We start from the raw sequence: 16096 nt of genomic DNA on the forward strand, positions 1-16096 counted from the left end.
CACTTTAGTAGAGGAGGAGGAGAAGGAGCAGCTCAACCACTTTAGTAGAGGAGGAGGAGGAGGAGCAGCTCAACCACTTTAGTAGAGGAGGAGGAGGAGCAGCTCAACCACTTTAGTAGAGGAGGAGGAGGAGGAGGAGAAGGAGCAGCTCAACCACTAGTGGAGGAGAAGTTGGCTGGTGATAGATTGTTTTGGACGTGGCCTGAGTACCAAATGGCACCATATTCCCTTCATAGTGCACTACTTTTGACCAATGGCTATAGAGCTCTGGTCAAAAGTAGTGCACTGTGTAGGGAATAGGGTGCGTTTTGGGACTTAAGTCCTCCCTCCTAATGTGATGGACTGGATTTGAAGTTCCAGTAGTTTAGGACCTGGATTCGTCGGCGGCAGTAGCCTCCCCACCTGGCCATGAACAACGTGTCCCCTCTCTTCCACAATACTGGGAGGTGGAACCTGGCCCTGCGTACACCCCTGACCAGTTCTAGATTTATAGATGCGTCCTCTGATCTGATTTTTAATAGCCTTGTAGATTTACGATGGTTCTGGGTGATAAGAAGTGTAAACAACAATATCCAGACACTTAGAGGTCAGCGCTGACGCTGTAATGAATTCTCTATATCACCATAGCGATCAACCTGTCAACATCACTAGACTGTCACAATAATGACTGTAATCAACCACCCCAACTACCCGGACTATTTGCATTGTGTGCCCCCCCCCCAACCCCTCTTTTTACGCTGCTGATACTCTCTGTTTATCATATATGCATAGTCACTTTAACTATACATTCATGTACATACTTCCTCAATTGGCCCGACCAACCAGTGCCTGTATATAGCCTCTCTACTGTATATAGCCTCTCTACTGTATATAGCCTCTCTACTGTATATAGCCTCTCTACTGTATGTAGCCTCTCTACTGTATATAGCCTCTCTACTGTATATAGCCTCTCTACTGTATATAGCCTCTCTACTGTATGTAGCCTCTCTACTGTATGTAGCCTCTCTACTGTATATAGCCTCTCTACTGTATATAGCCTCTCTACTGTATATAGCCTCTCTACTGTATATAGCCTCTCTACTGTATGTAGCCTCTTTACTCTATATAACGTCGGTACTGTATATAGCCTCTCTGCTGTATATAACCTCGCTACTGTATATAGCCTCTCTACTGTATATAGCCTCTCTACTGTATGTAGTCTCGGTACTGTATGTAGCCTCGGTACTGTATGTAGCCTCGGTACTATACTCTCTACTGTATGTAGCCTCGGTACTGTATGTAGCCTCGGTAGTGTATGTAGCCTCGGTACTGGATGTAGCCTCGGTACTGGATGTAGCCTCGGTACTGGATGTAGCCTCGGTACTGGATGTAGCCTCTGTACTGTATGTACCCTCGCTACTGTATGTAGCCTCGCTACTTGTTTATCGCTACTGTATTTATCAGAACTGTTTGTGCTTGGCAGAATAGGGTAGCTTCCTGGTGGTCAGAACTGTTTGTGCTTGGCAGGATAGGGTAGCTTCCTGGTGGTCAGAACTGTTTGTGCTTGGCAGAATAGGGTAGCTTCCTGGTGGTCAGAACTGTTTGTGCTTGGCAGGCGAGGGTAGCTTCCTGGTGGTCAGAACTGTTTGTGCTTGGCAGGAGAGGGTAGCTTCCTGGTGGTCAGAACTGTTTGTGCTTGGCAGGAGAGGGTAGTTTCCTGGTGGTCAGAACTGTTTGTGCTTGGCATGCGAGGGTAGCTTCCTGGTGGTCAGAACTGTTTGTGCTTGGCAGGAGAGGGTAGCTTCCTGGTGGTCAGAACTGTTTGTGCTTGGCAGGAGAGGGTAGCTTCCTGGTGGTCAGAACTGTTTGTGCTTGGCAGGAGAGGGTAGCTTCCTGGTGGTCAGAACTGTTTGTGCTTGGCAGGAGAGGGTAGCTTCCTGGTGGTCAGAACTGTTTGTGCTTGGCAGGTGAGGGTAGCTTCTTGGTGGTCAGAACTGTTTGTGCTTGGCAGGATAGGGTAGCTTCCTGGTGGTCAGAACTGTTTGTGCTTGGCAGGCGAGGGTAGCTTCCTGGTGGTCAGAACTGTTTGTGCTTGGCAGGAGAGGGTAGCTTCCTGGTGGTCAGAACTTGTTTAAACATTCTAATGGTTTGAAACCAAAGATAATGGAGACAGGATACAGCCTGTCTGGAGGCAGGATACAGCCTGTCTGGAGGCAGGATACAGCCTGTCTGGAGGCAGGATACAGCCTGTCTGGAGGCAGGATACAGCCTGTCTGGAGGCAGGATACAGCCTGTCTGGAGGCAGGATACAGCCTTTCTGGAGACAGGATACAGCCTGTCTGGTAACGAAGTTGTATTATGATGTAATTGTTGTGTTTGTCTGTTTTTGTGCTTCTAGATGACCTGGCCTCCAAAGCCAACATCCTCATGGACCCAGCTGAGATCCAGGCTACCTCTATGGATGATTTGGATGAGGAGGAGGAGAGTGGCTCAGCTCAGGTACAGACGAAGGTGTTATCCTCCACACTGATGTTCTTGGAAATCATCCTCTTAGACGGTATCATTTTGATTTGATTATGACTTGATTCCACCATATTGGTGTTCTCAAGTCTAAATTCTCCCTTTTTGGGTACAGCGTTATAAATCACACTTTATTTGTCAAGTGCCTGAATATAACAGGTGTAGACTTTACCGTGAAATGCTTATTTACAAGCCCTTTCCACAATAATGCAGAGTTTAAAAGTAAGACAAATTTGAATAATTACCAAATAAGAAAAAATAAGAAATAGTAACACAATAAAATAACAATGAGGCTATATACAAGGAGTACCGGTACCGAGTCGATGTGCAGGGGTACCAGGTAGTAATGAGGCTAGGTACAAGGAGTACCGGTACCGAGTCGATGTGCAGGGGTACCAGGTAGTAATGAGGCTATGTACAAGGAGTACCGGTACCGAGTCGATGTGCAGGGGTATCAGGTAGTAATGAGGCTATATACAAGGAGTACCGGTACCGAGTCGATGTGCAGGGGTACCAGGTAATTGAGGTAATGCACTACGTTGTCAAAAGTATGTGGACACCCTTTCAAATGAGTGGATTCAGCTATTTCAGCCACACTTGTTGCTGACAGGTCTATAAAATCGAGCACACAGCCATGCAATCTCCATAGACAAACAATTGCAGTAGAATGGCCCGTACTGAAGAGCTCAGTGACTTTCAACGTGGCACCGTCATAGGATGCCACCTTTCCAACAAGTCAGTTCGTCAAATTTCTGCCCTGCTAGAGCTGCCCCGGTCAACTGTAAATGTTGTTATTGTGAAGTAGAAACGTATAGGAGCAACAACGGCTCAGCCACGAAGTGGTAGGCCACACAAGCTCACAGAACGGGACCGCTAAGTGCTGAAGAAAAATAATTTGTCATCGGTTGCAACACTCACTACCGAGTTCCAAACTGCCTCTGGAAGCAACGTCAGCACAATAACTGTTTCCATAGCCAAGCAGCCGCACACAAGCCTAAGATCACCATGCGTAATACCAAACATTTGCTGGAGTGGTGTAAAGCTCGCAGCCATTGGACTCTGAAGCAGTGGAAACGCGTTCTCCTGCTTCACCGTCGGGCAGTCCGATGGACGTTTCTGGGTTTGGTGGATGCCAGGACTACGCTACCTGGCCTAATCGCCCCCACTTCAAGTGTCCCACCTCACTAATGCTCTTGTGGCTGAATGGAAGCAAGTCCCCGCAGCAATGTTCTAACATCTAGTGGAAAGCCTTCCCAGAAGAGTGGAGGCTGTTATAGCAGCAAAGAGGGGACCAACTCCATATTAATAATGATTCGACAAGCAGGTGTCCTCAGACAATCAGGATAGATGGAGTAGCAGCAGTGTGTGTTGTAGTATGTGTCAGGGTGTGGGTGGAGTCCAGTGAGGATGTGGGTGGAGTCCAGTACAAAGGAGGATGCAAAAAGGGGGAGTCAATGTGAATAGTCCGGGTAGCCATCTGATTAACAGCAAGTCAGTGATGAACCAATTATTATTTACAATGACGGCGTACCCCGGGCCAAACCCGGACGACGCTGGGCCGATTGTCCGCCGTCCTATGGGGACTCCTAATCACGGCCGTTTGTGATACAGCCTGGAATCGAACCAGGGCCTGTAGTGACGCTTCCAGCACTGAGATGCAGTGCCTTAGACCACTGTTCCACTCAGGAGCCCCAATATGACTGTATTACCATGTGTTTTAACAGTGTCTCTTCCTTTGTTGTTACAGAGGCCTTGGTGGCGATTTAATTGAAAAACATTTTTTTTATTGATCCTTTATTTAACTAGGCAAGTCAGTTAAGAACAAATTCTTATTTACAATGACGGCCTAGCCCGGGGACAGTGGGTTAACCGTGGGTTAACCGGGGACAGTGGGTTAACTACCTTGTTCAGGGGCAGAACGACAGATTTTTACCTTGTCAGCTCGGGGATTCGATCTTGCAACCTTTCGGTTACTGGCCCAACACTCTAACCACTAGGCTACCTGCTGCCCCGTTATACAGTGATGGGTGACTTACTGTCATTATACAGTGTTACCAACATATCTCGATGTATTGTAATGCTTCATGTCTCTGTCCTATAACAGAGGCCTTTTGGAGCGGTGGCTATGGGTGGTGCCCTGGCCAGACCCAGCTGGCTCAGTTCTCCCACTCTGGGCCGAGCCAATCGCTTCCTGAGTACTGCTGCTGTCAGCCTCATGACTCCCAGGCGACCTCTGGCACCCCCGGAGAAAGTTAAAGTTCGCACCCTGGCCGTGGAGCAGAGGACGGAGGAGGACAGTGAGTGGCTTTTACCTTGAATATACATGGAGGCGTGTTGAGAACATTTATCTTTCTTTCTCCATATCTCACTCTCTCACTTTCTGTCTTTCAACCACTGTAAATATAGAGTTTAGTCGACAGATGTCAAGGCTAAAGTACAGAAAATGTAGTGGGATGCCAATTATCTGCACATGAGTGTGAAAATCTATTCCTCACCTCTAGAAATGGTGTAGTACTTTTTGACCTATTATTACCTGGGTGTCTGGTTATTGTACTGAACAGAACACCAGGTTAGGAACATGATGTTTTCTTTCTTCCCTTCCTCTCCTCAAGTCGAGGGAAGCCATGGTAACGATGGCCTGTTGCTGGGGCGACCGTTGGAAGAGCCCGACCATCCAATCACAGAGAAGTCTCTGCTGGAGATTTTGGATGGGATTGTGATGATGTACAACCTGAGTGTTCATCAACAGCTGGGCAAGGTAAGAGGCTGAGGCGTCCGTCTGTCTGCTGGGCAAGGGAGCCTGGTCTAAAGCGGTGCACCGTTGGGGTCTGGTCTAAAGCGGTGCACCGTTGGGGTCTGGTCTATAGCAGTGCACCGTTGGGGTCTGGTCTAAAGCGGTGCACCGTTGGGGTCTGGTCTAAAGCGGTGCACCGTTGGGGTCTGGTCTATAGCAGTGCACCGTTGGGGTCTGGTCTAAAGCGGTGCACCGTTGGGGTCTGGTCTAAAGCGGTGCAGCGTTGGGGTCTGGTCTAAAGTAGTGCACCGTTGGGGTCTGGTCTAAAGCGGTGCACCGTTGGGGTCTGGTCTATAGCAGTGCACCGTTGGGGTCTGGTCTAAAGCGGTGCAGCGTTGGGGTCTGGTCTAAAGTAGTGCACCGTTGGGGTCTGGTCTAAAGCGGTGCAGCGTTGGGGTCTGGTCTAAAGTAGTGCACCGTTGGGGTCTGGTCTAAAGCGGTGCACCGTTGGGGTCTGGTCTAAAGCGGTGCACCGTTGGGGTCTGGTCTAAAGTAGTGCACCGTTGGGGTCTGGTCTAAAGCGGTGCACCGTTGGGGTCTGGTCTATAGCAGTGCACCGTTGGGGTCTGGTCTAAAGCGGTGCAGCGTTGGGGTCTGGTCTAAAGTAGTGCACCGTTGGGGTCTGGTCTAAAGCGGTGCAGCGTTGGGGTCTGGTCTAAAGCAGTGCACCGTTGGGGTCTGGTCTAAAGCGGTGCACCGTTGGGGTCTGGTCTAAAGCGGTGCAGCGTTGGGGTCTGGTCTAAAGCAGTGCACCGTTGGGGTCTGGTCTAAAGCGGTGCACCGTTGGGGTCTGGTCTATAGTAGTGCACCGTTGGGAATCTGGTCTAAAGTAGTGCACCGTTGGGGTCTGGTCTATAGTGGTGCACCGTTGGGGTCTGGTCTATAGTAGTGCACTATAAAGGGAATTCAGGGATCTGTTGACTCGAGGTCATTCAATACGGAGCCGTAATGGAGTCGTTGAGATTTGAAATGCTCTCTAGGTAAGAGGTTGAGGTGTAATTGTGTCCACTGGAGACCATTCAACAGGACAAGGGTGTAGGGGGCCATTCAACAGGACAAGGGTGTAGGGGGCCATTCAACAGGACAAGGGTGTAGGGGGCCATTCAACAGGACAATGGGGTAGGGGGCCATTCAACAGGACAAGATGGTAGGGGGCCATTCAGTAGGACAAGGAGGTAGGGGGCCATTCAACAGGACAAGATGGTAGGGGGCCATTCAACAGGACAAGGGTGTAGGGGGCCATTCAACAGGACAAGGGTGTAGGGGGCCATTCAACAGGACAATGGGGTAGGGGGCCATTCAACAGGACAATGGGGTAGGGGGCCATTCAACAGGACAAGATGGTAGGGGGCCATTCAACAGGACAAGATGGTAGGGGGCCATTCAACAGGACAAGATGGTAGGGGGCCATTCAACAGGACAAGATGGTAGGGGGCCATTCAGTAGGACAAGGAGGTAGGGGGCCATTCAACAGGACAAGATGGTAGGGGGCCATTCAGTAGGACAAGGGGCTAGGGGGCCATTCAGTAGGACAAGGGGGTAGGGGGCCATTCAACAGGACAGGGAATAGATGACCATTCAATAGGACAAGATGGTAGGGGGCCATTCAACAGGACAAGATGGTAGGGGGGCATTCAACAGGACAAGATGGTAGGGGGGCATTCAACAGGACAATATGGTAGGGGGCCATTCAACAGGACAAGATGGTAGGGGGCCATTCAACAGGACAAGGGAGTAGGGGGCCATTCAATAGGACAAGGTGGTAGGGGGCCATTCAACAGGACAATGGGGTAGGGGGCCATTCAGTAGGACAATGGGGTAGGGGGCCATTCAGTAGGACAAGGGGGTAGGGGGCCATTCAGTAGGACAAGGGGGTAGGGGGCCATTCAACAGGACAAAATGGTAGGGGGCCATTCAGTAGGACAAGGGGCTAGGGGGCCATTCAACAGGACAAGATGGTAGGGGGCCATTCAGTAGGACAAGGTGGTAGGGGGCCATTCAGTAGGACAAGGGGGTAGGGGGCCATTCAATAGGACAGGGAATAGATGACCATTCAATAGGACAAGATGGTAGTGGGCCATTCAATAGGACAAGGGGGTAGGGGGCCATTCAACAGGACAAGATGGTAGGGGGGCATTCAACAGGACAAGATGTTAGGGGGCCATTCAACAGGACAAGGGGGTAGGGGGCCATTCAATAGGACAAGGTGGTAGGGGGCCATTCAGTAGGACAAGGGGGTAGGGGGCCATTCAACAGGACAGGGAATAGATGACCATTCAATAGGACAAGATGGTAGGGGGCCATTCAGTAGGACAAGGGGGTAGGGGGCCATTCAACAGGACAAGATGGTAGGGGGCCATTCAGTAGGACAAGGTGGTAGGGGGCCATTCAGTAGGACAAGGGGGTAGGGGGCCATTCAACAGGACAGGGAATAGATGACCATTCAATAGGACAAGATGGTAGGGGGCCATTCAGTAGGACAAGGGGCTAGGGGGCCATTCAACAGGACAAGATAGTAGGGGGCAATTCAGTAGGACAAGGTGGTAGGGGGGCATTCAACAGGACAAGATGCTAGGGGGCCATTCAACAGGACAAGGGGGTAGGGGGCCATTCAATAGGACAAGGTGGTAGGGGGCCATTCAGTAGGACAAGGGGATAGGGGGGCATTCAACAGGACAGGGAATAGATGACCATTCAATAGGACAAGATGGTAGGGGGCCATTCAGTAGGACAAGGGGGTAGGGGGCCATTCAACAGGACAGGGCATAGATGACCATTCAATAGGACAAGATGGTAGGGGGCCATTCAATAGGACAAGGTGGTAGGGGGCCATTCAACAGGACAATGGGGTAGGGGGGCATTCAACAGGACAGGGAATAGATGACCATTCAATAGGACAAGATGGTAAGGGGCCATTCAATAGGACAAGGGGGTAGGGGGCCATTCAACAGGACAAGATGGTAGGGGGGCATTCAACAGGACAAGATGGTAGGGGGCCATTCAACAGGACAAGGGGGTAGGGGGGCATTCAATAGGACAAGGTGGTAGGGGGGCATTCAACAGGACAATGGGGTAGGGGGCCATTCAACAGGACAAGATGGTAGGGGGCCATTCAGTAGGACAAGGTGGTAGGGGGCCATTCAGTAGGACAAAGGGATAGGGGGCCATTCAACAGGACAGGGAATAGATGACCATTCAATAGGACAAGATGGTAGGGGGCCATTCAATAGGACAAGGGGCTATGGGGGCCATTCAATAGGACAAGATGGTAGGGGGGCATTCAATAGGACAAGGGGGTAGGGGGCCATTCAATAGGACAAGGGGGTAGGGGGCCATTCAATAGGACAAGGGGGTAGGGGGCCATTCAGTAGGACAAGGTGGTAGGGGGCCATTCAACAGGACAATGGGGTAGGGGGCCATTCAACAGGACAGGGAATAGATGACCATTCAATAGGACAAGATGGTAGGGGGCCATTCAATAGGACAAGGGGGTAGGGGGCCATTCAACAGGACAAGATGGTAGGGGGGCATTCAACAGGACAAGATGTTAGGGGGCCATTCAACAGGACAAGGGGGTAGGGGGCCATTCAATAGGACAAGATGGTAAGGGGCCATTCAATAGGACAATGGGGCAGGGGGCCATTCAACAGGACAGGGAATAGATGACCATTCCATAGGACAAGATGGTAGGGGGCCATTCAATAGGACAAGGTTATTGGGGCCCGTTCAATAGGACAAGGTGGTAGGGGGCCATTCAATAGGACAAGGTAATTGGGGGCCGTTCAATAGGACAAGGTTATTGGGGCCCGTTCAATAGGACAAGGGGACAGCCAGGGTAACCGTTGTGTAGTTCAGATTGGTTAACGTCTGTCAGTGAAGTAGTCAACAAACACAAGGTCACACAGGCCTTGGCTAATGTACTATTTCAAATCCTTTCAAATCCGTTACTTCTGCTTTAACGAGTTGTCATATGGAAACAATAGAATAGCCCTGAATGTTCAAACCGTGTCCATCTCCAGGATCCAGCAAACTCTATTTGAACCCCGGTATGGATGGACACATGGGAGGTGTTTATTAGGATCCCCAGTAGCTTTTACAGAGGCAGCAGCTATTCTTCCTGGAGTCTACAACAAACACAAAAAATTTGAAATATGGACACACCTACTCATTCAAGGGTTTTTCTTTATTTTTACTATATTCTACATTGTAGAATAACAGTGAAGACATCAAAACTATGAAATAACACATATGGAATCATGTAGTTACCAAAAAAGTGTTAAAGAAACCAAAATATATTTTATATTTGAGATTCTTCAAAGCAGCCACCCTTTGCCTTGATGACAGCTTTGCACACTCTTGGCTTTCTCTCAACCAGCTTCAGCTGGAATGCTTTTCCAACAGTCTTGAAGGAGTTCCCACATATGCTGAGCACTTGTTGGCTGCGTTTCCTTCACTCTGCTGTCCAACTCATCCCAAACCATCTCAATTGGGTTGAGGTCGGGTGATTGTGGAGGCCAGGTCATCTGATGCAGCACTCCATCACTCTCCTTCTTGGTCAAATAGCCCTTACACAGCCTGGAGGTGTGTTGAGTCATTGTCCTGTTGAAAAACAAATAATAGTCCCACTAAGCGCAAATCAGATGGGATGGTGTATCACTGCAGAATTCTGTGGTAGCCATGCAGGTTAAGTGTGCCTTGAATTCTAAATAAATCACCAACAGTTTCACCAGCAAAGCACCATCACATCTCCTCCTCCATGCTTCACGGTGGGAACCACACATGCGGAGATCATCCGTTCATCTACTCTGCGTCTCACAAAGACACGGCGGTTGGAACCAAAAATCTCAAATTGGGACTCATCAGACCAAAGACAGCTTTCCACCGGTCTAATGTCCATTGCTCATGTTTCTTGGCCCAAGCAAGTCTCTTCTTCTTATTGGTCTCCTTTAGTAGTTGTTTCTTTGCAGCAATTCGTCCATGAAGGCCTGATTCACGCAGTCTCCTCTGAACAGTTGATGTTGAGATGTGTCTGTTACTTGAACACTGAAGCATTTATTTGGGCTCCAATTTCTGAGGCTGGTAACTCTAATGAACTTATCCTCTGCAGCAGAGGGAACTCTGGGTCTTCCTTTCCTGTGGCGGTCCTCATGAGAGCCAGTTTCATCATAGCGCTTGATGGTTTTTGCGACTGCACTTGAAGAAACTTTGAATAAAGTTATTGAAATGTTCTGGATTGACTGACCTTCATGTCTTTAGGTAATTTTGCTGTTTACTGTGTAATTGGAGATGGAAGAGTTCCATGTGATCATGGCTCTATATAATACTGTGAAGGGAGATCATGGCTCTGTATAATACTGTGAAGGGAGATCATGGCTCTGTATAATACTGTGAAGGGAGATCATGGCTCTGTATAATACTGTGAAGGGAGATCATGGCTCTGTATAATGCTGTGAAGGGAGATCATGGCTGTGTATAATACTGTGAAGGGAGATCATGGCTCTGTATAATACTGTTGTCGTGTCTTTGGCTATGCCGGATTAAGTGATATGACATGCTAACTTATAAAATTATTTCTCTGTAATTAATATTACCTGATTAAGCTAATCATGTAAATGTAATTAACTAGAAAGTCGGGGCACCACAGAATAACGTTTATAGAGCTGTTATCTTCTGAATAAACTCTTAAAATACTTAGTAATATTTTACATCGATAGCAGTCAATATTAACCCGTATATTATTTTCAGTCTCATCATGAAAGTTGTAAATTCTTGGTTATCTGCACGAACCCAGTCTTTACTAAAATCATCCATACATCAATTGTCTTAAAATCATTTATTTACTACACTAAGTAATTAACAGAAAACATACAAACAGTAATTATCGTCACCAAGGATTGGCATAGTAATGTGCCCTACTGGCTAACAAGCATGGCTGGTCTGTTAGACAATGGGTCATAAAACGGTAAGCTGAGAAGTTACACAGAGTTCATTAATATTAACAATTGACAATTGAAGGCTCACTCATTAGGGAACAATTGCAATCAATATATATTTACGCTCATGTGTGGTCCGGATTCTTGTTGGAGAGTTTTGTTCTGATGGAGAGTTTGTCAGCGTTCTCTCTCTCTCGGTTAGAATGGATCTTTTAGAGCGACATTCATTAATGTCGTCATAGAATGGATGTGGTTGGTCTTCGCGTTCGATGATATAATTTACTTAGCTGCAGACTAATAATTAATATCAAAGACTTGTTCTTATTCTGTCGATATCGATAGTCTAAAAGTTAACCACGTGGTATGGTTCACTTTCAGTAGAGTACTTGGCTGGTCAAACCTATGGGCCAAACTCACAATGGAGTGGAGGCCTGGTCTGTAGAAATGTAAATCAGGGGGTGTTTTATAGTGCCCATAGAACAGGCTTGTCAAATGACGCCTGGTCCTGTATGTGTCCCTGGGGGCGTGCCTATGACTGAGTTCGACTTGGTTACAGGAATACAATTCTATCACATTAACATCAGTACATAGCATCTCAATGTATTACAAATAGCTTTATCCTTATGAATACATTTTATACAACCATTATGATGCCAGTCGCATCGCTGAGGCTATTATGTAAACAGTTTTATGGTAATATGGCTATATTGTCTCTTCTGAGTATCACAAAATTGTACCAAGCGGACCAGTTCGTAGCTGGAGTCTTCATCAATCTTCCATATCTTCTCCAGAACACACCTGTCGCTCGGTTCTCCAATTCTATGACTTGGAAGAATTTCCTTTGTCTCTCTATGAAACATGTTGTAGTAGATTCTCCTCTTGGAATTTTTACAACCCTGGGTTGGGGGAAAGGTAGGTTGGGTGATGGTACAAAGGGGAGGGGGTCAACTGTCCTTCCTGTACCCAAAGAGGCCAACGTCATGACACTGTGAAGGGAGATCATGGCTCTGTATAATACTGTGAAGGGAGATCATGTCTCTGTATAATACTGTGAAGGGAGATCATGGCTGTGTATAATACTGTGAAGGCAGTTCCATGAGATCATGGCTCTGTATAATACTGTGAAGGAGTTCCATGAGATCATGGCTCTGTATAATACTGTGAAGGGAGTTCCATGTGATCATGGCTCTGCATAATACTGTGAAGGGAGTTCCATGTGGTCATGGCTCTGTATAATACTGTGAAGGGAGTTCCATGTGATCATGGCTCTGTATAATACTGTGAAGGGAGATCATGGCTCTGTACTGTGAAGGGAGTTCCATGAGATCATGGCTCTGTATAATACTGTTTGTTGCCGTGAATTTGTTTTTGGACTTGTGGACTGTGAAGAGACCCCTGGTGGCATGTGGTGGGGTATCTATGGGTGTCTGAACTGTATGTTATTTGGTTATGCAGACTGTCATGCTGTCATGCTTGAACAACTAGTACAGACCATCTTGTTATAACAGACATACTTCTCCCCGTTGTAACAACTTTGCCAATATCAATTGACCATGATAATTATCCATCCAATGTTGTACCTAGGAGTTTATCTTCCTCAACTTGCTCAATGGTCACACCATTTATACAATTTTTATTTTTTAAATGTAACCTTTATTTAACTAGGCAAATCGGGTAAGAACAAATTCTTATTTACAAGGATGGCCTACCCCCGGCCAAACCAGACGACGCTGGGCCAATTGTGCGCCGCCCTATGAGACACCTAATCCCTGATACAGCCTGGATTCGAACCAGGGGCAGTAGTGACGCCTCTTGCACTGAGATGCAGTGCCTTAGACCGCTGCGCCACTCAGGAGCATGACTCCAGTGGAGGTTTAGGTCTCAGAGAATGTTTTAAACCACATACAATGCTTTTAATTTTAGTTGTATTTAAGACCAGTTTCATCCATTCTGATACTGACTGTGACTTCTTATTTAGAATTTCAGTGAGCTCACTGGCTTTGGGTGCTGACATGTAGAGTCTGCATACATAATCATTCTAGCTTTGTTTAAGAGCAGTGGCAAATCATTTGTAATAATTCCAGAGTGGCGCGGAGGTCTAAGACAAAGCATCTCAATGCAAGAGGCGTCACTACCGTCCCTGGTTCGAATCCAGGCTGTATCACATCCGGCCGTGATTGGGAGTCCACATATAAATGATGGTTCACTGTTAAATGTTGTCATTTCACTTCTGTGTTTTTCCACTTTACAAGTGATCATTGAAATGATTGGCAATATGGAAAGGTTTTTCTTGTAAAAGGTTTTCTGACCCATGATATCATTTAAGGTACTCAAGTCTTTTTCCATTGTGTTTTATGTCACTTGTCTTGGTTTGGTAATATACTTTATTCTTGTTGTTGTTCCATTTAGTAACAACATTTATCGATGTACTGTATGTCAACCACTCAGCTCAGCAGCCTGACTTGTTTGACACATCATTTCTTTGAACTATTCAATGTTTCAATTCATCGTCAATCCAGGGGGCTCTGTTTAGTTTCTTAACAGGTGCATGCTGGGCAACAATTGCCGTGAATCATTTTACCAATACTTCCAGGCGTGCGTCTGGACGCATCAAACCAACATTCATGTTTACATCTTCAACAAAAGAATCCTGAGAGAACATTTTGCATGATCTCTTTATAAATTACTTTAGGCCTAATCTTTTGGTATTTTGGCTTTCCTTGTTATTGCTACAATGTTGTGGTCACTCTGATCACATGTGGTCCTCTCCTCATCATCATCATCCTCCTCTTCTTCATGTAAGGGGTCGATCCTGTGATCTGCTGTACCACATTCGTCTCTCGTTCTTCAGGAATGAGTTCCTAAACCAAATAGATTAGTCATTTAATCACTTCTTTCCTCTCATTGTCAGAAAGGATCGAAGCGTTTAAAAAAATATTTTTGGCACATATTTCATGGCAGAAAAGTGTGTGGGTCTGCAAAACATTTTACAACTGATATATCAATGCCAGCTCTGCCTGTCTTCCTCCACGTTACGCACACACATTTTCGCACACACATTTTCGCACACACACTTACACACACACACTTACGCGCAGACACACACGCAGACACACACACACACGCAGACACACACACACACGCAGACACACACACACGCGCAGACACACACACACGCGCAGACACACACACGCGCAGACACACACACGCGCAGACACACACACACACACGCGCAGACACACACACACACGCGCAGACACACACACACACACACGCGCAGACACACACACACACCCGCGCAGACACACACACACACACACACACACCCGCGCAGACACACACACACACGCGCAAACACACACACACACTCGCAGACACACACACATGCGCAGACACACACACCCGCGCAGACACACACACACACACACACCCGCGCAGACACACACACGCGCAGACACACACACGCGCAGACACACACACACACGGAGACACACGCACACCTCTCGTTCAGTATATAACACCTTGGACAATCACCCTCCTAGTATCGCCTGTTATTGTCTGATCATTTGAGAAAAGGATGTCTGGCACTGCAGTTGCCAATATCCCTTGTTCTATTAAAGCCTTGACGCATCTGTCTTTAACAGCTTTTATATTGGCAGTGTGCTGGACTGTTTTTTCTTTAAAGTTACATTTGGGATTTGTTCCAATTGACACCCTTTTTTCCCCCCAATTTTTAATCCACTACTTTTGACCAGAACCCTATAACGTAGTGCACTAAATAGGGTAGTATTTGGGATGAACACAGTTGAGCAGGAAATGTTAAAGACTTGGAATGAGAGTCCTTTAGATAACGGTTATTTGTCATCATACCTGCCTGTCTGGTCATTTCTCCCTTCACTTCGTTAGAACTCCTTTGTCCTTTAACTAAAGGAGGTTTTGGCACCGGATGTGTCCCTGATGGCGCCCTTTTCCCTGAATGGTGCACTCGCCCTTTTCCCTGTATGGTTGTTGAATCTTATGTTATGCTGAAAATAAATGCAGTTGACAGTGAGAGGACGTTTCTTTTTTTATATGCATACATATAGATTTTATATGCATACATATAGATCAGAGATATATATATATATATATATATATATATATATATATATATATACATACACACACACACACACACACACACACACACACACACACACACACACACACACACACACACACAGTTGAAGTCGGAAGTTCACTTAGGTTGGAGTCATTAACTCGTTTTTCAACCACTCCTCAAATTTCTTGTTTACAAACTATAGTTTTGGCAAGTCGGTTAGGACATCTACTTTGTGCAGGACACAAGTCATTTTTCCAACAATTGTTTACAAACCGATTATTTCACTTATAATTCACTGTATCACAATTCCAGTGGGTCAGAAGTTTACATACACTAAGTTGACTGTGCCTTTAAACAGCTTGGAAAATTCCAGAAAATGATGTCATGGCTTCAGAAGCTTCTGATAGGCTAATTGACATCATTTGAGGTTTACCTGTAGATGTATGTAAACTTCCGACTTCAACTGCATAAACTGAAGGCCTTCCCTGTGGCTCAGTTAGTAGTTCATGGTGTTTGCAATGCCAGCATGGTGTGTGCAACGCCAGGGTTGTGGGTTCGATTCCCACGGGGGGCCAGTACAAAAAAATGCATGAAATGAAATGTATGCATTCACTACTGTAAGTCGCTCTGGATAAGAGCGTCTGATAAATGACTAAAATGTAAATGTAAATGTAAGCCTAAGTGTTAGTTTATTAGGGGAGGGTGGCGGAGAATAATAAAGGTATATTCAAAAAAAAGTGTGTAAAAATCTATATATACAGTTGAAGT

At 46.6% G+C, this 16096-nt stretch overlaps 1 protein-coding gene across 2 annotated transcripts in view; it reads left to right on the forward strand.

Annotated features, from left to right (window-relative positions):
- The window catches only part of rnf123 (ring finger protein 123), a 257414-nt gene that overhangs the window by 52135 nt on the left and 189183 nt on the right, over positions 1-16096 (forward strand). For both annotated transcript variants that reach the window (XM_029692856.1, XM_029692857.1), the window contains exons 21-23: positions 2378-2478; positions 4604-4796; positions 5112-5257. In XM_029692856.1, the coding sequence (XP_029548716.1) occupies positions 2378-2478; positions 4604-4796; positions 5112-5257 (440 nt within the window). The remainder of the gene's footprint in view (positions 1-2377; positions 2479-4603; positions 4797-5111; positions 5258-16096) is intronic.

This window comes from Salmo trutta, chromosome 16, assembly GCF_901001165.1.
Source record: "Salmo trutta chromosome 16, fSalTru1.1, whole genome shotgun sequence".
NCBI lineage: Eukaryota > Metazoa > Chordata > Actinopteri > Salmoniformes > Salmonidae > Salmo > Salmo trutta.